Below are 22,588 nucleotides of genomic sequence, written 5' to 3' on the forward strand. Positions count from 1 at the left end.
TTTAACGGCGCGATAAAAGCGGAATACCGCGACTTTCCGACGTTGAATTGACCATTTGAGGTTGCTGTGGAGGGTATTTGATAAAAACATGTGATGATGAAGTTTGGAAAAAAATGTTTGCATTGACTTGATTTAGTGATAACAAGCAAGACATTTCCACCGGTCACTCTGCAGTCTTAATAACAAAGAAATCGCTGGTTAACAGGGCTTTTCCTCTGTGTTCTGTGTTACTCAACACAATAACCAAATGATCTTATCAACAATAATAACCTACAGTGATTCTATCGCATTATTTTCCCTGTTTCAATGCTTGCACGCTGTGGAAAAGGCGTCTGAAAGACGGAGCGCTCTTGCTCAGATACTCTTTGCATTTCTTCAGCGCGCCGCTGTTAAAACACCGTCATTGGATGTTTCTACGCGTTCATAATAAGCGGTTACTCGTGGCTCCACAGGGGTCTCCCCGCCTTGGCGCCAAAAGCTATTTCGATATGAACAAAACACCGGCCTCTGTTCCACCTTTGTTTAGCGGTTGTCGGTCGCTTTTAGTCGTGGCATTGTGGCCAAAGCGTTTTGCCCTGAGGTGTACTTGTTTGTTGATATTTCATGTTGTCGTTTGGCAAGAAACGGTGTAGAAAAACTTGAATACCTCCCGACACTCTGACGTGGTGGTTTTCTTAAACTTCACTCTTCCGCCGGCTTCTTCGCTGAATTTTGGGTCAGTTTTACTCTAGTTGTTAAAATAACGAAGTTAAACGTGTGGCAAATGAGTTTTAATTTGTGAAAATTGTTTGAGATAAGACTTCAAAGATCAAGCTGGCCATTTTAGCTTTGTAACAAAGTTCTTTGATGGAAAAAAAAACGGAATTCCAGCTTGGTAAATCTCGCACGAGCTGACTTTCTATTTTCCCAACGATCCTTAATAAAATTCACCCTATTTAAAATATAATTTCAGATTATACTTATTCAAACTTTGATCTCTCCACTTCTCCGACTAAAATTTTTCAATTAAGGTTAATTTACATTTCACGCTGTGTTGAGGTTCGATTCAATATTAAGGTTCTGATAATTTAACTTGACCTCATGAGTCACAGAGGAACGTCCTTCATGTTCTGATCGGAGTATCACGTTTTAAAATATTAGTTCGTTAATTATTTGTATCGCACTGTGGAGTTTTAGCGAAGACTTCTTTCCTCTCATTATTTTCATGATGCTGGCTTGCATTCGGTTTTTTTTTTTTTCGTATGTGATCAAATATCACAGTTTTGGTTCCGCTTGGTCTGATTCGATATTCCTCTTTTTTCGAGAATACCAGGTGAGCATTGTAGAACTCAATATGTCTGCAATACACATCTGTTGGTGGCAGTGGTCCAATACTTTTTAGCCGTGATCAAAAATCAGTTTCTTTGTGCAATTATAGCTTGCTGTCAAGCAGACGTTATGGAGAATCAATCAGGTCATCAACTCGAGTTGCAAATTTGATGAACCATTCAAATCTCCAAACGAATTTCACAAGAAATGTAAGGCGAGAGGTTAGGAGAAGTGTCTCTTACTGTGTGTAGTTAAACAGACGAGATTGGTTTGTTGAAGTGTTGCAGTCTGTACCAATCGTTTGGTATTAAACCACATGCTGTGAGTCAAAGAGGCTCCGCCCTCTGAAAAGATCCCATAATGTAAACGAGCGATCATTTTGTTAATGACTGTCATTTCGGAGCTGCAACGTCGCCAGCGGGCTTTCATTCAGCTCCGAATTTGATTTTTAATAAAACCTCGGTGGAGGTTAACTTCGTTTTAGCCGCACTCTTCGTAAGAACTCTCTCCCCCGCGCAGAGCATAAGAAGGCACAGTGGACTAGAGGCACTGAGAATCAGAGAAAAGAAGCAGTTTCGTGAAGGCGGGTTTAGAAAGCGAACGTTTCTCGCCTTATCAAGTTTGAGTCATGTTCGGCGTTCCGATGCCTACGTTTCCAGCGGGTTCCCCTTGGAAAATTGGAGGCTGGATAACAGAGGTAAGTTTCTTCTTTTTGTTCGAGTGAGAAATTTTATCATGCTTGTTTATCTTGTATTTTCTCGTGGTAGAGCGCAGAAAGGAGTACCTTGTTGTCGGAATCGTTTGAAATCAATAACATTTGAAAACGAAACTGAAAACCTCGCGAGAGTGTCATTGTTGTCTTCATCCCTTCGAGTTTACATGTTGTGCTGTTGCTATTTTAACTGCGCTTAAACAGTTCCAACTTTACAAGCCTTTTGGACGGGAGAGGCAGCTGCGTGCAGTTAATTTTTAATTTCTATAAACTGTACATTACCAAATATAACACTGTAGAGGCAGTATATATATTATTTCCACCTACTCCCACCCATTTCCTTCCATAGCGTCCTCTACATTCTTGTGATATTTTATTGGATAAGAATATAAGTTAATTTCGTTTCAAAAAATAGAGATATGTTTAGACGTGTTCTGTAAGTGTCCACTCGACTTTAGATAGCCTCTCTCGATAACCCCAGCCGTTTTATATTGCTGATTGATTAAATATAATTTAATTTTTATATTAGAAATACTCATTGATAGTCCTTTATTCAGTGTAGGATCTCTATGAGTATGTCTCGTTCACTTTCTGGTTGTAATGTGCCACATAACTTGCAAAGGGAACTGCTTGACTAATTCAAAACGTGGGAGACTTCCCGGTCGAGCTGAACAATTAGTTATTACACGTTGTCGCCTGAAAATTAGAACATTCTAGACCAATTGAAGAGATCGACAGTATGTTCTTAGAAATGTAGGACTTCGATGAGGTTTACCTTTTTCGCTTTCAGGTTTTAATTGGCTACATCATTTGTATGATTTAATTTTTTATATTAGAAATATTCATTGATAGTCCTTTATCCACTGTAGGATTTCTATGAGTATGTCTCGTTCACTTTCTGGTTGTAATGTGCCACATAATTTACAAAGGGAGTTGCTTGACTAATTCAAAACGTGGGAGACTTCCCGGTCGAGCTGAACAATTAATCATTACACGTTGTCGCCTGAAAATTAGAACATTCCAGACCAATTGAAAAGATCGACAGTATGTTTGTAGAAATGTAGGACTTCGATGAGGTTTACCTTTTTCGCTTTCTGGTTTTAATTGGCCAAATAATTTGTATAGGGAAAAGCTTGATTAATTCAAGACCTGGGAGACTTTCCTTTCGACCTAAACAATTTATCATAAAATTTGCCGCTAGGAAAACGAAATAATTAAGGTCAGTTGAAGACATCGACAATGTGTTCTTGAATATGTTGTTTTTCAAAGGGGTGAAAAAAATGAGACTTTTAAATTGGCCTCTATTAAGGGGCCATATATTTAAGACGTTGATTTTCAAGACACAGAAAATCACGAGGTTACACTTCATCCTCTCCTGAAAAAATCAAAGTTCCTTCATGGTTTAACATACAACAGTTTCTTTTGTTGAGGGAAACCTCATTTCTACCTTTCGTTAATGGAGATTGATTGAAAAATGTCTCGCCATTGTTGGAGGAAGAGTGTTTATTAGGATGGGCTGTTTTAGAACTGTCCTCCCACTTTGTTGTGGCTGTATGAAAACTTGTCTCCAAAATCAGGTTACTTCTCCCTCAGACATTTGATTCACGCCAGTACGGTAATAAGCACTGTTGGACATTGCTCTCGGTTACGGAGTTAAAATATCTCTTCCTATTTGAGTATTTCAAAACATTTCTTTCAATGGTCTACTTTCCAACCCACTTTTTTAATTGTCTTTGCTTTAATTGTAGCCTTAAGCTATTTCAGTTTCTGCCTTAACATTAACTGATTGCCGCGGCAACAAGAGACTTTACACGAAAGAAAAAACGTCAGGATTCACTAGCGGATCGGCTGTCAGAATTTGAAGAAGAGTGATTGTCGTGTCAATCCCCTGTTTGTTTACTTTTCCTCTTTATTCGATTGTTGTCAGCTTCAAAGTTGTTAATTATACAGATGGCAGGTAGCTTTAATTGTCTGAAATCCTTTCCTTTGCCCCCTGCATTCTTTGGGACTTTGTGCAAAGTTTAGCCGGCGCATTGTGGACTTTCAGCTCCAAAAACGTTCGAGAATAAGCCATTGTGCGAGTTAATTCTCCAAGGCGCGAGCGATTTGAATTTGAACGTAACCAAACGCAATATTTTTAATCATATTAAATGTAAGGCAGGACGTCCTAACAGACACTGTGACCGCAGACATCCTTTTTCAAAACAATTCTCATATCGACGCGTTACTGCTAAGACTAAATTCCTATTCGACCACCTTTGGTCGTACCACTCAGGAGGTTACAACTTATTAATTAGAGTGTGTTGTAACGCATGCCCTCTGTGAAGACGTGGCAACAGACACAATTATTTTACGAAAGCACTGTGAATTTCAGTTGCAAATCAATTAGAAAAATTTCAGAGTGTATTCGCATGAAATTTCACGGCTGCTTTTGTTTCAACCACAGCATGTTTAGTTCTCTTGATAAACTTCTTTCCACATTTTACTCCTCTAGTTCTGTGATTACAACTCATTGAATCCCTTCGCTGACTCTTCCGTACTTTTGAAATGTTACTTTGGGGAATTAAACATTACTCGCAATGATTTTGAGCATATATTTATACATGTGTGCGTATTTATGTTTTTTCTTATCTCCTGAGGCTTAGATAACGTATTACAATCATTTCGAGAGAAGAATGGTATCGAGTGTTAAAATTTTGAATTTCCACGACGGTAAAAAGGAGTTGCTGACTTGAAGAAATACTGCCGGCGGATTGCGCAAATAAAGCATATTACAATCCGTGTGCATCTTTCCCATCCGTGACCGTCTTCATACCCCTTTCGTCGTGAAGAAATTCGCTGGTGTTTGTGCACTTAAGTAGACCGTTATTTTGTGCGTTTCTGTCATTTGATTAAGATTTTAGACGTCGCAAAGAAAAAAATGAACGAACAGACTACAGTATACCTCTGGCCGTATCTTTAATGTTCAATATCATTACCCATATTCTCTGTAGTGTTTCCTATACATTTCCTGAGGTAATGAAAGAGAATTTGTTTAACAATCAGTAGCTTCTTCGGCTGATGATTCTTCAATCCGTTTATTCTTGTGACCTTAACGTGTGAATCAGGGGTGATGCTGTGAGGAGAATTCAGATGCTAATCACTCTTGGGGCATCCACGCCTTTAGCTTTACCTTCCGGGATTGAATTTCAACAATGTCTGCATTTGTGTGTTAAGTTACAACAATTGAACCAAAATTGATTTAAGTTTTCACGTTTTGAAAAGTTTAGCATTCTGATGCTTAAAGTTACAGTGTAGATTAAAGGTCGCCATCAGAAAGACTGAAACAAAAACCTTCGGCTTTCTCTGAAGGGAGAGACGGGTTTGGGCTGATTATCGACCATGAATTCGTACCTGTTCACCGAAGATCAAACTTTCCTCACCCACATGCTTATGACGTCCTCTTAAACAGAAAATACGACCAGCTGCTGAGTTGAAAGCAAAATATTTTACTCCGTTGCTTAGCGTGGTTTACTTTCGCGTGCCTCACTGTTTGGTACCCCTGCTGTTGGACCACAGAGGAGTACAGCTGTTGCGGTACAAGGCACCCAGCAGGGGTACCCCACTGGGTACCCAACAGGGCGCTATCCCACAGCCAAAGCGGTGGGTGAGAAAATCGTCAACTGCTGGGGTGTTGTAGGTGGGCGGTTTGGAAGGGTGTTGTATGTATACAGCTTGCATGCCATCTGTTATCACCGGGAGCGGATGTTTGGCTTGATGAAAAAGTTGAGGGCTGCAAACAGCGAAGCAATTTGTTGCACAGTGGTGGATCACATCAGTTTAGAGTTGACGCGAGTGTTTCATGTAACCACAACTTTTTTTTTTAAAGCAAGATTTTGAACAATTTGTCGCGAGTGTCAGCAGAACAACTGTATCCCCACCCTACCCCCCTTGTGGACTCGAAACCCTCCCGTTCAGAATCAGTAGTTTCTCAAGTAAACTGTAGAGAGCTGCATACCGCTAAGTGCAGCCATAAAGTAAAAGAGAGGTGGCAATTCGTTTGAGCTCCATCTCCCACTGAAATTTACTCAAACTTTTCCAAACAGTCCCTTTCTTAAATCTTGAAATTGTTTACAAGAAATGTACCCATGTTTTTCTAAACAGATCTTTTCTTAAAAAAGTTTTGTTAATGGAAAGGAAGAACTGAACATTAAGTCTTTTGTGGCGAAACGAAATGTTCAGAAAATTGACTTTTTATTGTCAGACCTAATTCCGTGCTTCAGAGAGAGCCTCCTTACAATCTTTAAGAGGGTCGAAGTGTAAAGGTTATAAATCAATATATAGACATGCCAACTATATTTGGGATGTTTTTCAGTATTAACGAGGGGTTTAAAACTCTTAATCTCAATTTTACAATAAAGTTAGGATTTGATTCACGACCAAATCAAACTCTGTCGCTCGGCAACAGAAGTAATAGTTACTGTAGAGAACTTGCTAAGACCGTTAAGTGTCATTGTGGAATATTGGGGGTGAATTTTTTTAATTCTCAAAATGATCAAACTTTTAAAGTGAAAAAAGTCACCGCAGATTTGTCTAATAAATATCGAAATCACGAAGTGTTTCGATATTATTGAGATATCCTTTCCATTCGCGGAATTGAAATAAGTTATGGTAAATGTAGTTAATGCCTAGACGTACTTTGGGAGTGGAATCGCCTGGACTGAAAATTTTACCTAAATTACAATAGGTACAAGGCGTGTCCAATCTTGAGCTCTGAATTCGTCTCCTTTCTTTCCGTTATCTGATCCTCAAGGATAGACCTAAATTAAAGGTTCGAAAGGATAAGATTTATGGTACTTTTGCCCCAATTTCAAGCGTTCTAACACATTTCTTTGAGAATGCGCCCAACAAAAACCTTTTCATCATACTCATCCACTAGTCACGGTGTCTATTAAATGCCCTTCGTCGAGCACTGCTGGTACACTAAGTATAAGTTACCTTGCAACCACATGCATAGGCGTGGTCGCACGTGGAGAGCTCGTCTTGCAAAAACCTACATGGAACGACTTCGTGTCGACACCGAATGCTTCCCTAGAGACCTTTCAGGCCTCATGCAGGACTGCAGTGAATATCATTCACAAGTCATCGGTGTGCGAGCTAGCCCGACGTGATTGACTGAATGTGTGAAACTGAAAAACTTTCCAATATTTTTTTGTGAAAAAGCACAATTAGGACACGTCAAATGTTTTGGTATAAATGGATAATGAAAAGAAATGTTTATATTTATTTATAATTCAAATAGAACTATGTGACTCTCTCTATATATATATTATTGTATATTTACTCACTTGGAACTTTTACACTCTTTCAATATATTTTGACGTAACGTAATAATTTCATTTCATCACTTCGCCATAGCCTGATTCCGAGATCTTTTAGAAACGCCAATTTTTGTTCCTAAATTCTTATCCAAAACTACACTAATGAAAGCGTTATGAAATTTCTTTGTTTGAAGTATTACTCTTAATGACATCGTACTGTCTATTTGCCTATTGGCGACTGGTATGCAACGAATTTCCCCTTATTTTGATTGATGAAGAGTTACACCCGAAGCACTCAATTTCGCGGTCACTTTTTGTTCCTTCAAAGAGAACATAAGTCTTTCATTTATTGGTACTTTAAGTGCCATGCAGTGGTCGGGAATTTTTTCCGTTCATCTTTTCATCGTCAAAGCAACTGGGAGAAAAGAAAAAGCTAAACTGGGGTCTGAGGTCAGAAACTCTAGTGCCCTCGTGTTGTGGTGACTCGCAGGTCTAGTGAGAGAAGTTTTCTACATTTATCCTGATGCAAGTTTTGTTTTATAGATGGGTAAGAAAACATAAGATCTTCATCTGACATTATCTTTAACACTTACGAAATTGTCTGTGAGGCGATGTTAATTAATTTGTAAACACTTTTTTGTGGGGAACTGTTACTTTGACAAGGGATATTTAGAATCATTTTTTGAAGAAAACACTGATCGACCTTTTTCTTTTCCAACTTCAAAAAAAAACTGTTCATCTTTTTTATTTTTTAAGTTAGTTCGTGGATGCTGAACAACTTAGACGAAATTTTTCACTTCAAGATTTACGTTCCTTGTTCATCTTTCAAATCCCCAGCCATCCTGGTCAACCTCTTTCTGTTTATTTCCATTTCCATGGGATTTGTTTTCTAGTTCCTCAGCAAGCTACTTTTTAAGGTTCAAAGCCTTCTACAATTTAAGCAATTTTAAACTTGCGAAGGTATCACAATTTTTAGAACTTATATCCAAGGGGCCTCTCTGTCTAAAAGGAGAGACTGTAAAGTTTTAAGCCCTTTCCTCCAGCTCAGCCAAAAGAAAAAGAAAAGAAACAGATTTTCTGCGTTTAAAAGTTTGTTGAGATGTGAGTTGTATCGACAGTTGTAAGCAAACAACGCTGAACTGTTTAAGAATTGTGATATAATTCCGGCCTTGTAAGTCATCAAGTCTTCTTTTGCATTTAACACTATACATGCGTGTTTCTCATTAATTGGATGAACGCATCCTTTTTTGGACGTGATATAGGTGTAACTTTTCCAAGCCTTGAAAAATCTACCATTGCTCATTACAAGAGTTCCTTCGTGCGATCAGTAAATTAAGCACAGAAGGATTTTTTATTATTATTATTATTATTATAATTATTATTTTTATCAAGATTTGTTTGAATTACAGTTTTTTTGTTTCAACTACAGAGCGTGTATGTTGGCGTTTCGATATTTTTGTGTTGAATATTGCATCCACTCATGAAACGGTTTTAACATGTCTGCAATTTTTTTTACTTGTTAAATGTTTTTGTTTCTCTGTTTTTCCAAACATTGAGATTACTGCGATGCGTTGTGTGCTTTAAGTATTTTGTTTATTGTTTTCGATTTGCTTTGTATTTCTCTTTGTGTCTTCCAAACACGAGCCGGTTTTCTTCCAAACGAGCACAACTGTTTCGGCTTTGTTTCGCTTTATGGCTTGTGTAACAGAATATTGGAGAGATGGTGCAAGACTTTAGTTGCCAACGGCAAGAATTGAACTTCATTCCGTTTGTAGAATCGAGCCAGAAAATTTACTTGAGCTGCGAGCTAGTGAAAGTTTGGGGTTTTTTTTTTACCTTCGAGGTTGTTTCAGGACACATACAATCAGAATCCATTTTTCTCTCTTTCGGCGGTTACTGAAAAACTATATCTACGAACTCACCGATGCTTATTTAGTTTGAAGCGTTCTTTATTATGCTGTAAAGTAACTAAGCTGGTGATTTACTAGTTCAACTTTTTTCTCAATTTTGAATAAGCAAACCAACCCTAGTAATCTTTTTTGTCATGGAAAAGCCGCCTTGCGGTTTTCTTTTGTTTTTCCCTCATTAGGTTACTTTCAATTTACTCCATGTCTCCGGAAATATGCCTTACGCCAGCGCATAATTCAAGCAAATCCAACCTTAGAAAGTATCTGAGCAGTCAAACGCATAATCTTAGTCAAAAAATTACACCGGTCGTAGAGATAATTATGAACACCAGAAAGTCTGTCTCTATGTTTGCGAAACGTCCATGAAAATATTTCGTCGCTTGATCACTCGTTAGTAACTGGAATGAAGCTTAGTGCGAACGGTTTCTAAGCGATAACTGCACAATTACAGATCTCGTTTGCAACTACTGTCTCCTTAATAAACTTGCAAAACCGAGTCTTACAACTAGAGGGCTCCCCTCTAATAACTTGACCAAATTAAAGATTTTTTTCTAAACAAACACCTTCTGCCCCCTTTCAGGGCATCAAACAGTGAACTCAAGATCTAAGACAATGACATTATTGTACTAATAGAGAGAAAAAAGTAATAACAAATTCAAATACGGGATTTATTGCACTCTTCTCGGCCCAGCGGGTCTTTTTTGGAATCAGCGTTCACTCCCCGTGCCTAAAACGTTTATCTCGGAGTTGCGACCCAGTTATTTGACTTGACAGTGCCTTGCGGATATTTTCTTCCCCGTGCAATAAGCGGTGTTATCACCCAGATGATAATTTCTACTGTTTGGTGGCAGGAAACGATCAAAGAGCTTAATCATCTCATAATCGCGCTTATTTCCTTCGTTTCATTGATGTTGAAATTTAATACCTTCAAATGTTATTTGACAAAGATAGGCGATTTGTCGCAACCTCAAGGATCCTGTTAAGGGCTCGGCAAAACGGCGACTTGTATCAGAAACTTTACAACAGTGCATCACAGTGATAAAACGATTATTTACCTAAACAACGAGCACTAGAAACCACCGGAGAAATATCCATTTTAGTAGAGTTTCTGCACTTTCCGAATCAATATTATTGACAGGTGTATAGAGCTTGTGAACTAAATCGTAACCATGTTTGATCTAAAGTGATTTTTATTCTTCTTTTTACATGTGCAATGAGAGATTCAAGTCTTGCAATTTTAAACAATATCTCGTTAAAGCGAAGGAAATGATTGTATTGAAACAAAGTTTTTAATAACATTTTTTCGGAGATGCCCTTGTTTCTGTAAACTCTTTTATTAATGGAAACGGTGCAATAAAAGTACACACTAAACCTAAGCCTTATCTTAAATACAAACGGAAATGTTTGAGAACAGTATTGGAGGTTTAATATCATCAGAAAGCGACATTTACTTGCCGACCGCTTGGAATTTCACAGCTCGATGATTCTTCTTACTTGAAACAGAGCTAGGTCTTTGGATTAATCCACTCTTCCACATTTACTCTAGTTTGACTGATGTTCAACAAGGTTTTGCTTTGCTGGCTCTCGAGTACCTCTTTGGTGTAATTTTAATGACATGGGAAGGGAAGCGGTAAATTTATTCTCGCGTGGCGGTACAGGACCACAGCCTCGAGCTACAGACACAGCGACTCGGTCTGTTTATAAGAGGGAACAGGACTTTTACCTCGCGTTTCTTTAAAACGGAAGACTCGTTATGGCTATAATTACTCGGAAATAGAGCTCGTTTTCAAGTAAAACAGAGTATATTGGGTCTGGCAGCAGACAACCAAGCGCCAACGTGAAGAGCTTCTTTTATCTTCGCGAATCAAAACGCGTGCCAAGTGTTCGCTGAATTGCCCTTATCAGTCGCCGTAAAAATAGAGTTCAAAAGCGACCGCCTTTATTGAAAATGCGCTCAGAGTAGGCTGGCAGGCTCTTAATATCAGCTTTGTTGTAATTACTTGACAGAGATTGGCAGATTTCGGTGGAAAGACACTTACCTCTTCGCGTTCACCGAAAAGAGGCATTTGACAGTTTCACTGGCAGAGAGTTTCTAACACAAGGAAGTTTACACAAGAAATTTAACATTAGCGGAGACTTGGCAAGTTCTGATGTTAGTGCCTCAGGGCTGTTTATTTTTGCAAAAGTAAAGTATTCATCAAGGCATCTGCAGATACAATTTTAAACAGTGAGAAAATAAAAGAGTTAGGGTTCAGAATTCAGCCACCTGAGCGGCTTATGTAATTATCCTGTTTCGCAAATGTAAAGTTTGTTAGACTGCGTGAAACAGATACAGAGAATTTAGAGGAAATCGAGGAAACCATTTGTAACGCACGTAGATTACACTTTGTAGCGCAAAGAATGATTGCTTTCCAAATCAACCGGAGACATTTTTTTCTTCTCGCTGGTCGCCATAAGACAGCTTAAAAGATTTCGAAAATCACAGCGATGATACCGATTAGAACGTGTACAACGGAACTGTGAAAAGTAGAAAGAAAGACAGAATTGATAACGGAGAGATTACTGAGGAACAAACACACACCCAGTCGGCGGTATTTACAAGATTTACTCTTTCTGTTGAACCGCGCGAGCTTTGTTGATTTTTTGATGTGAACTTCTCAGGTTTTTTATCCGTGTGAATCATTTCGTTAATAGACAAATTGCCTCAGGCTAAAATAAGAAAATTGTCCAATATCTTATGTCGGTTATTAGGTCGTGTAATATACTATCCAACCTTTTATAGCAAATCCATCACTGAATTGAAACAAAAATTGATAATGTTCACGAAATTTTCTCATATTTGACAAAGTTGAATTGCTTTTTCTGCAGAGGTGCAGAAGTAGGTAAGCTTTTTCAGAGTTCACGTTATTTCTTCGGAGATGCCGTTGGTTTTTCCCATGTACTATACAAACAGAGCAAACAGAATTAACACATACAAAAACATGATAAGGAAAGAAAGCGAAAATTGAATTTTTACCCAATGCAGTGTCCGCGCAAACAGTAAACCCGTTGTTTACTTTGAGGGAATTTTTTTGAGAAGAAGCGGTTTTTCTGGTCTTTGAGGGGTTTACAGTGTTTTCTAATACTTTCTTTCTTCCTATTTTTGCCAGCAATTAGAAAAATCGGCTTATTCTTGAACCGAGAATGTTTGATTGTCTTATTTTTCAGGATGCTTTTTACGAAATGACAATTTTCTGAGGCAGAAGAATAAATATTCAATTAGTGGCAAATATATTATAAAGAAAGATCTATGAATGCAAAGTTGTGTCTTTGAAGTCGCCGACTTTTGTTAGACGTTAGCATTGTTCAAAATCTCTTTTAGTTGACAGTTCGCTTAGTCAAGGTTGTTGACAAGACTAAAATCCCATCACGCTGTAACCAAATTTCAAGAGAAAAAATTTAGCATTTATGGATGATTCTGCGAGCTTCAATACTTCGGGCAAAGAGATTGATAAAAGTCCTCCCCTTCGGTCGCCGTAAACCAAATTAATAGTGTGGTTTGGGCAAAAATACTTAATTGTGCCCCGACAGTTTTGCAATAAAGTTTGCATCATCGGATATTTTTCTTTCAGTTCGGGGCGAAATTTATGAGTTTTGCTAAGTGGAAACAATGTGAATTATAGATGGGTTCCCGCCGATCTCGGCTCCGGACTGGCGCCTTGACTGCTATAATCCCTACGTTTATGATAAGCAAAAAAGAATTACATCACTGAGTTTTGCTTTATTCTCTCAGAACCCCCGTGGCTTATTTGAATACAACACGCCGCTAAACCCCGCGTTGATGAAACTTTTTAATCTTGCTAAGCCCTAGGAGCGGAACTTAGTACGATTCAACTCACTTTATTTAAGACTCAACAACATGATTTCGGAAAAGCCAACACAGTGAAGTCGAAGGATAGCCGGCGAGCAGTAGCAGAAACAATCCTTCCTTCGTGTTTTCGCCCTCGTTCAGGAGTCTTTAATGGATAGCAAGCTATTGTTCTTTCTGCGCCCGAGTGTTTCCCAAGAGTCAGTCAGAGACATGTAATCGTTGTAAGAGTATCTGAGAAGTATATTGGCCCACTGTTTCTTATCGGTGCAGATCAGCGATTCTTAAGCCCTGAAGTTAAAGTGTTTTAAGTCGATTGGCGCTAAATATTGGTTGTGCGTTTGCGGTGGTTTACAGAAATGTTCCGGGATTTTGTTTTTGCTCTCGTTTTAGAGCTTTCGTGTCTTCAGACGTGTAGGAAATCTGTTAAAAAAGAATTTCATTGTAATCAAGCGGCAAGCGCTTCTTTTGTTTGGCCAAAACATTGACCAGAGCAATATTAAAAGCCGGTAAATCTACGGCTGTGTTTCTAAGAAAAAGGGGGTTTCTTTGAGCAGCGATTTGTCTCAATTACGGGTTTTAGAAGCTTTAACCTGCATAATAAAATAAATAGTAGTGAAATATGCACCTGAGGCTGATGAAAAATCGCTGACACCCTTCAATCACGGTTAGAGTGAGAATAACTTGTTAATTGTTAGCCGAGGAAATTGGTCGAAATTGATCCACCAACTCAAAGGATGCCGCTGTCTCGACAAGCGAGGACCATCAATAATTACCTATAAACAGTCGATGTCAGTCTGTCATCTCGATCGCACAGATATCTGAGTGCAATTTTAGTTCTCAGTCAGAATATCGCCGAGACCGTGTTGCTTACAGTGCCAGAAAGCGAAAACGCTGACCTGAGTTGATTGGCACAAACACAGCTCCGCGTAAACCTAAGGTGGACCTTAAGGCGGTCTCGGAGGGCGGGTTTCTAATTAGTAAGCGCGCACGCTTGTTAGAACATTCTGCCCCCATAAAACTGACATTAAAAGCGAATTTAAGCTCGCATCAACAAAATGTTTATATTCTGGCGTTGCTGTAAAAATAATAGCCGGAAAGTGCCAGGATCAAGCCCTATGCTGTCGTAAAACTGACATGAATTTTTCTCGCCGTGTAAACAATTGAGTGAAACGCGCGGCACGATGAAAGGTTAACACCTCAAGCATCTTTATCGCGAAAAGCCACAGTATACCTCGTGCACAAGACTCTAATTGTTTATAGCTTGTTACTCGGACAATGGCCTGTTTGCCCCCTTCACAAGTGTATTGCAGAAGCCTTTCTTATTTAAATAAAGGCGGTCTCTTTTGCGAACGATGACAGTACTTTTAAAGGTGCTGACAATAATGTGGCGTGATAACGGAAATACACAATAATATAACAAATGATTTTCTTTCAAGGGTCGAGCTGCGGCTTGTTTATAAAGTGTCTACCAATCACGGCGCGCGATTAGCGGCGGGCCGCTTTGATCATGGAAATCCAATCATAAAATGTCCCTTCTTTTGATTTTGTTCATTAGTTCGCCGCCCTCTCGCTCCTCCCATATCATCTGTGATAATAGCACCTTATTTACGATAACAACATTGCTGTGAGAAGGCTATAAGCAATAGTCTCCGCCTCTGGCCTCTCATTGGCGGTCGGCTTCGTTTGTCTAATTACATTTAGTCTGTTTTCCCCGCCACCGGCTCTCAAACCAGCTGAATGCTTTGTGCGTGTGTAGAAAGGTAGCTTTCACTTTAGTCTCGGTTCTTGGACGCGAAAGATCGTATTGAACGCTGTGATATTCCAGTAGTGTTTTTACAAAAAAAATTCATCCTCGATTTATTACGAAATGGCAACGGCTGCTCTAGCAAGACCGGAGTATTTTCCGTTTTCTCACGTAGGTATTTCATTTACGGGATTTTCAGCGCCTTACGAAAGTCGCTAAAAGTTGCTATTTGTGTGTATTATTTATTAAATCGGCATAGCGTTTACAACCGCCTCGTTGCTGACTGTTTGTCGTTGTTATTTTTTACAGGAATATCGCAAGCCTTCTCCGCTGGCTTTATTGGCTGCTACTTGTAGTAGAATCGGTCAGTCAGGTTCTCACCGCGACTACGAATGTCACGGCAAGTTTTCCGGCGGTGTTCTGCCCGAGCTGAGCCAACATGCAGTGAACATGAGCCAAATTATGAGCTGTCCCGGAGAGCGAATGCTGCCTTTAACACCGCCAGCCGAATCGCATTTCTCTCCGTTTCAAGAATTCTATCTGTCTGCCTCCCCTAAGAGCCATGTCCATCAGAATTTCGCCGTGTCTCACGGGAGTCCTTCGCATGGACCCGTTTCCCCTTGCATGGCTGCGGTACACGCTTGTCCTGGCTCGACAAGAAGTGGTCCCTTATCGCTGAGCTGCACGGCGGCGTTTAAAACCGAGTGCAGCGACATTGGAGGCCTTCACTGGTGGAGTGTTGAGCCAAATAAAACTGTTGTACGCAGCCCGATCTCCAGCGCAGTTCCGCCGAGTTTGTCCGTTGCATCTACAAGCCACATCTCGTCCATGAGTTATCATGCAAACCCAGGCGCGAGTTATCATCTCACCAGCCCATACAACGCTGCATCGCTGTCTAATCAAGTAACAGGGACTAGGAGATGCAGACGGTGTCGTTGTCCTAACTGTCAACTCGCTGCCACAACTGGGAACACCACAAAGCGAAAGCAGCACGTTTGTCACATTCCTGGTTGTGGGAAGGTCTACGGCAAGACGTCTCATCTAAAGGCACATCTTCGCTGGCACACAGGCGAAAGGCCGTTCGTTTGTAACTGGTTATTTTGCGGCAAGAGCTTCACGCGATCTGACGAGCTACAACGGCATCTGAGAACGCACACTGGCGAGAAACGCTTCCAATGCGCCGAGTGTGGCAAGCGCTTTATGCGTAGCGATCATCTCAGAAAACACCAAAAGACCCATCAAAATAATGTCAAGAAAAGCGTTGATAAAACAGAGGAAGATCACATCAAAGTGGAACCCGATGTAAAGGACATTTCTATAGAACTCAATATTGATGTACAAGAGGGCGAAAGGCTAGCTCAGTTGAGTAGTGTACTCGCCTTGACACCGAAACAGGATGAAAACGACAAAATGGACGTTCAAAATGTTGATACTTTTATCAACGTGGAGCACTAACTGACAATGAAACGGCCATGACCGAGAACAAAAAAAAAAGGAACTCTGTGGACACGAGATATATTTATCCTAGAAATAAACCACTTTAATTTTCACGCGTTGTAATATATTAAAACTCGAGAAGAATTCGTTGTCGTAGGAAAATTTAAATATATCCTTGCTGTAACTAAGGAAGGAATATTTTATTCAGAGGACTCAAATATTTATACTCGTGCGTGGATCGCACGTAAAATTTAAATTGGTTCCAATAAGTATCGTTACGATAGGGAAACGAAAATTGTACAATTCGATGTAAATAAGATGTCTTGCTTCGCTTGAATCCTGTATATTAATCGTAATCGAGAAAAGAATAATAAACACTTTTTTTTAAGTTTATCTCAACTCTGTTGTGTGGGTTTAGATATTTTAAAGGCCTATGTTTATAACAGAGTAGAGCGGGGCGCTTTTGAAGTCCGAGATATGCCAAAATAGCTTAAAGGGAAAAAGGGTTCACTTTCCGGTCAAGTTTCGATACGTCGGTTTGATTTGCTAAATGGGGTTCAACGTAAAATGCACTCACTTACGAGGCGCACTCACAAGCACGGTCTTTGCATCTATTGTGAGGCGGTTTAAATGCTGCTAAAGGAAGTTTTCAAGGCGGTCCCTTTGAACAGCCTGTTTACAGAAATGTGGTATTATTGCCAATTACACGAGAGCTGCTAATTATGCCTTCGACGTGCCTTGGGAAATAATGCCTAAATTTCTAGAAATCTGGCTCCAAAGATACTAATAATATCGACCGCAGTTACTGATAATTTTCCCGTGTGCCCCTTTGTGTCTCCTCTGGCAGTTACTTAGCGAATTTGATTTTGGGTGTCTCTTACACCTAGAGGGATTAAAATGAAAATTTGTAAACGAGAATTTATCGTTGTGGTTTTTTGAACCCACTCATTTCCTTTTTCGTTGAAGGTATAGGATGTGTTACTCCTTTTTAGATCCCTTACCTTGAATCAATCTCTTGGAAAAAAAAATTCATAGTTAAAAACTGTGATTTACAAAAGTGCTTATGACAATGTCCGGACGGAATAATTGTTGTGATCTTCAACAGGACACAGAAGCCGACTTCAAAGGGTTTTTTTATTCATTATGGAACCAACAAATGGTTCAGAATAATGACGGCTTTAGACAAAAATAAGCGGAGAGCTTTTAATTTTCAAAGTGATTTTATTCAGATTATTCCAACGAACACAGTATAAGGTAACACAGTAAATTTTTACTCTCGTTGTTGCTTGTGAAGGGAAGCTTTTATTGCAAAGTCTGCTTGTGAGAATACTGACAACGTCAGATCTGAAACGCAAAAGTTTCATCGAGTTTAATTTAAATGTAAAAGAACTGCTTGAGTATGAGTTTGCCTATACTAAGGCGTGGTCGAGTAGATTTAAAAACGTTCTGGCAGACAACTAATGTGCGAGTGGTTTCAATTGTCACTTCAGCGGGGCATATAGTCTCCGTTCTCTAACCACGTGTGTTGTAAATCATATGATTCCATGTAAACATTTTTAGGCTTTACCAAGATCCCTAGCACATCGAGTGTTAAAAATACACTTGCTTAAAATTATAATAGATCGTTACCAGCTTAACTTGAGTCTTGTGTTCAAAACTGTGGCATTTTAGGGAAATCTCACTTTGACATTGCAGCTGTGTGAAGGTGTGAGTTTCTTCTAAGGCATTTTTCAGTCGCTTAGTACAGTAAGATACCTTTTACAGGTTGAAATCAGAGAATGTTCGTGAATTGTACCCGCTGGCAAGCGGCACGTCTTGCGGTTTATCTCAAAATCTCTTAGCTTTAAGCACAATCAAGAGAAATTTTCAAGACGTTAATAACATTTTATTTACAAATTTGTAATATCCTTTGATTTCGCACCCCTTCAAAAGTGTTAACGAAACCACTAGCTTAGGACATATTTTTGGCACGAGGTGTAAGAATGTACACGCCATTTGACTGTTCAACTGAGATGTAAACAATATGCTCACAGTGCTATTCCTCTATAAACTTAGAACTCCGGCAAGGAATTCTTTTCAGATCTCCGCTCTCGATGAACTAAATCACAGACTTCCTTTAAACACGTCAGGCCTCATGTAAACAGATTTCTTTATGCACTAAGCTACTCATAAACGCATATTTTTTCCTACTAAAACCCACCAGTTTGTCGCTTTATATTTCACTTCAGCGCCAAAACAATTCCGCAGCCGCTTTCTCGGTTTGTCTCAGTCTCACAGGAGCGAATTAGCTTTTTGATTTCGTAGTTTACTTTCTAAATTACTTCCTTTCTTGACTTTGTCATTGTTGTATTGCTTTTTCGCACCCGCTCTCTAATTAATGTTTGCTTTCCGTCATCCGGTGTGTGTCATACCATGCGTATGTAACCACTTGACTGGCTGTTTTTCAAAGCGGCCGAAATCTTGGCGTGTAGCAGCCGACTAAAAATAAAAAAGATCACTAACAAAGGCTTGCTCATAGTTTGGTCTTGTCTTTCTGTATTCACCTCACAGCGGAACAAATTTATGTAAAATAGAAACAAAACAATTAGTCCGAGAGTCTTCAGATTGGATCGTATTGCATTGTAACAAACGTAGTCGCCTGTATTTCTTCGACCCCATTACAAATGATTGAAAGGACAAAAGGTTAAACTAAATTTCTTTAAAAGGGACAATTTGAATCGGAAATCTGTCAAGTCTTCTGAGTATAGCTGATGCGATTCCTTTCCAACAAGCTCTCTAAAACCACTCAAGGCAACATCACTCTCGGCAAATTTAGAACACGCAATTTTTCCGCCATATATTCCGTCAATCGGTTGTGATTGGCAGTGTCTTGTACGAACTCTGTGAATATCCTTTGATGAACCAAACCTTTGTTCATTTACTAGGCAATTTTCTACCTGTTTAAATTGAAATTCTTCAAATGTCACCCACTGAATAGGATTTCATGAATTAACAACGAGTCGTTTTGTGGTACATGCTGTCCTTGTATGTTGCAACACCGCGGGGCGCCGCGTTGTAGCTCAGCAGGAACTCTGTGTGAGCTCCGCCTTTTCACAGCTTCGACAAGAATTTCGCCGCTGGTGTCTGCACCGTTATTATATACACGATTCTTTTTAGCTCTCAGTCTTTCAGTCTCTTTACATCACAGTGCGATTTGTTAAGACATATCTGCTTGGCTTGATCGGAATGTCATTCATTTATAGCCAGATTACAAATTATATTTCCAAAGTCCATAGCCACACGTGGCGGACATTGAAAACGCTAGCGGTTTTCAAACAAAGTTGACACCTAGTTGTGTAGTTTAGACCTAATACGGAACAGTCTACGATGTATTAACAGCACGATTGCTTATTTGTTCAATTGAAACCTTTTTGCATAACAGTTCTTCCAGGTAACATTGTGTTCTTAACGCCTTCGTTGAATTTACTGAGACGATGCTGGCTTCTACACTGACAACCATTGCATTTCTAGCGTTTTCTACCAGGTCTTCGCGAGGAAGAGGTGCTCTTTGAAACCTTATAATTCTGTCCTTTACAAAAAGAAAGGAGATGCATTTGATACAGCTAAAGATTGTTCTACTTACAACACGACCAACTACCCGTGGACAGTTTGACTCTCGCCTTGTGGTCAGGTTTTCTGTGTTGATGAGTCTTTTATCATTTTACATGCTCTATCTTTTGTCTTGCTATAAATATCTAAATCTGTTTGGTGGTTTCGCACTTAGCTATCATAAATATGAAATTAAACTTCATATTCGTAAGCCTTTTGTGCGCAAGGACTGCTGGCGGAGAAATATTGTATGAGTCTGTGTTCTGTGAGACTCCAAGCGGCCATAAATCGTACAAAAGATTACAGAGAAAGCAATCTGAAGTTTTTCCTACCAGAAAGTAACCTGTTTCCTGGGATGATTTCTCGTCGGAATGATCAAGCGGAGTATACCTGAATCTGTTCTTCATTTGCAGGCATCTGCTAAGGTTTAAAATTGCTCGCGATTTTGAGAACATGATACCATCATCTCAAAATACGGAGCAAACGAAATGATTGTGTCAAACATGTGTGTCGAAATAACACTTGAAAATATTTTAAACTGTCCTAGGACAAGAGCTTGCAATTCACGCCCGTTCATCTTCATTACCTGAACAATAAAAGCAATTGATATACTTCATCGAGTCGATGTAGAGTCTTTTTAATGAGCAGTGTCTGAGATATAGCGCTCTGTTGGCGAACATTTTAAGCAGACATTGAAATAGTTTATGTTGCGCGTCCAATTTTCAGCAAACCTTACCCTAGTTTATATATAGCGACCGCGTGGTGCACTTTTAATTAGTCTCTTCAAAGTGATGGTTCTTTTAAAAACAAAAAACCTAAAGTTCTATGCTTATTTTGAAAAGCATCAGTTCCTGCTCACGATTTCGTCGACGAGGTGCGCTTCCGATCGTGGACAGTTTAACCTCGGAGTTTTTCAATATTTCTCGCTTGGATGTTTGTGACTGGTTGTTGCTGGTTTTTTCGTCATAGAACGAGATAGCCTCGCAGTAATTGAATAAAATGCGATAAACTCATGGAGCATCTCAAATATTATTAATTCTTTTCTCTGCAATTGATGTAATACTCGATAGATTTAGAAGTTGTATTATTCAAATAATAAAGCTTTCCGATCCAATACAAGTCATGTAAATTAAAGAACAATATATGAATTTTTTAAAACTAAAAAATACCGCAGCAGTATTTAATTTTGAGTGCTAGTAGTTCGCAATTGCATGGAACAGCTTACATACGTAAACTTTACAACGTATAAACGAACTTGAAGATTCAAATGTTCAAAACTGATGTTTTTTGTCGAATTTACGAGAAGATTTTTCTGTTCACTTCAGAAATTACCACCGTGGAAGATAGCACAAAAATAACATGTGATGCAATTTTTTTTATGGCGCCCGCCAAACAGGCACGCCTCACAAGTCGAAAATCTTGTCAAATCACACCAAAATAGACAAGACTTTTCCAATTTGTAAAATTACTGGTATTATGAACACTATCTTGAAGGATCTCATTTAGAATCCATCTTGTGTAGCGAAAATGTCGTTGGCCTTTTTTGTGCAGTGCGTAAAAGCGAAAACTTAAAGTACATGATATTGTGGAGAAAAAATTTATCGAAATCAGAAATGCGGAACGATATATCAGTGTTATGTCACAAGAAAATCGAGTTCAAAGCGTTGAATTCACTGAAAAAAATTCCCTTCTGTGAAAGGAAGAGTTGACATGAATTGAACCATACTTTACAATAATTTAGACGTAGTAAACGGTAGTCACACTTCAACATTCCTTCCAAATTGGTTGTATTTCTGTAACAGTTGTTAGCGAAGTGATTATCAAAAACGAGATATCTGAAACTCTGAGTCTTTCAGAGAATACTGTCGAAATTCTTGCCAGCAGCGGATTGAACTTTGAAATATAATCGTTTAAATGAAACGAGTCTCGAGAATAAAAAGGAAATTTATCTGTAATATGTGATATGGATAACCAGAACTTTCTGTGTTGATATATGTTTGCCCTCATACTCGAGTAGTAAATTACAAAGATTGCAGCTAATACTTGTAAATCCAATGGGATTTTAGGGATTTGAAACAGACCACGCAAAATTTCCTGCCATAATATCACTTACTGTATAATGAAGGTGTTGATTTTTGGCTATATGCTCTTTGTATTGTGACAATAACACACGACAGACGGTTATTGTATCAGGCGATATTGCGTTTTCTCTACTAGACCTAGACAAGCGCTCGCCTAGAAATTACTTGTGTCAGTGGTAATGCGTTATTAAAGCAGTTCATTTCTTTCTCAGAAATAAAGAAAACACTATATGATAAAACCTAGGGGCTCGCATTGAGCACTACTTCTCTATGGCTGAGTTGGTAGAGTGATCTGATCGCGAAATTAAGAAAGTCTGAGGTTGAAATTTTAGTGGGAAACTTCGATTTTTTTTTCGCCCCAAGCATGTGATTAAAGATCAACATCTTTCTTTTTAAAACAATTTTGTGTCAGGTTGAGATCTAATTGTATCCGTTTTACTAAGACACCAATCAACTCCTGTTGTCCATTGCTAGAAGCTAGTTACAGCAATTGAAAAATTTACAAATTACAAGTAATTACTAAAGCTTCCTTCATTTTCATCGTACAATACCAACTTCCACAGCTTTGTGGTTCGTTTTTTGGCGCTTACTGGTTGGCTGTATTGAAACAGCGTGATGGTATACAAGGTTTTTTAGGTTTGCGTTTTAGTTGCTGTTTATT

The 22,588-nt window shown here is 39.0% G+C and overlaps 1 protein-coding gene and 1 long non-coding RNA gene across 3 annotated transcripts in view; both read left to right on the forward strand.

Moving 5' to 3' along the window:
• Positions 1 to 22,588, forward strand: part of LOC136277760 (uncharacterized) — a 65,987-nt gene that overhangs the window by 2,434 nt on the left and 40,965 nt on the right. The window lies entirely within an intron of this gene.
• On the forward strand, positions 1,715 to 16,651 carry LOC131773651 (transcription factor Sp5-like). Of its 2 annotated transcripts, none has more exons than XM_059089592.2 (2): positions 1,715 to 2,005; positions 15,131 to 16,651. In XM_059089592.2, the coding sequence occupies exons 1-2, from the start codon at positions 1,937 to 1,939 to the stop codon at positions 16,274 to 16,276; spliced, it is 1,215 nt and encodes a 404-aa protein (XP_058945575.1). In that variant the 5' UTR covers positions 1,715 to 1,936; the 3' UTR covers positions 16,277 to 16,651. The 2 variants fall into 2 exon arrangements, with proteins under 2 accessions (XP_058945575.1, XP_058945576.1); XM_059089593.2 differs by lacking the exon at positions 1,715 to 2,005 and adding an exon at positions 14,742 to 14,992.

The sequence above is a fragment of the Pocillopora verrucosa genome, chromosome 13, assembly GCF_036669915.1.
Source record: "Pocillopora verrucosa isolate sample1 chromosome 13, ASM3666991v2, whole genome shotgun sequence".
Lineage (NCBI taxonomy): Eukaryota > Metazoa > Cnidaria > Anthozoa > Scleractinia > Pocilloporidae > Pocillopora > Pocillopora verrucosa.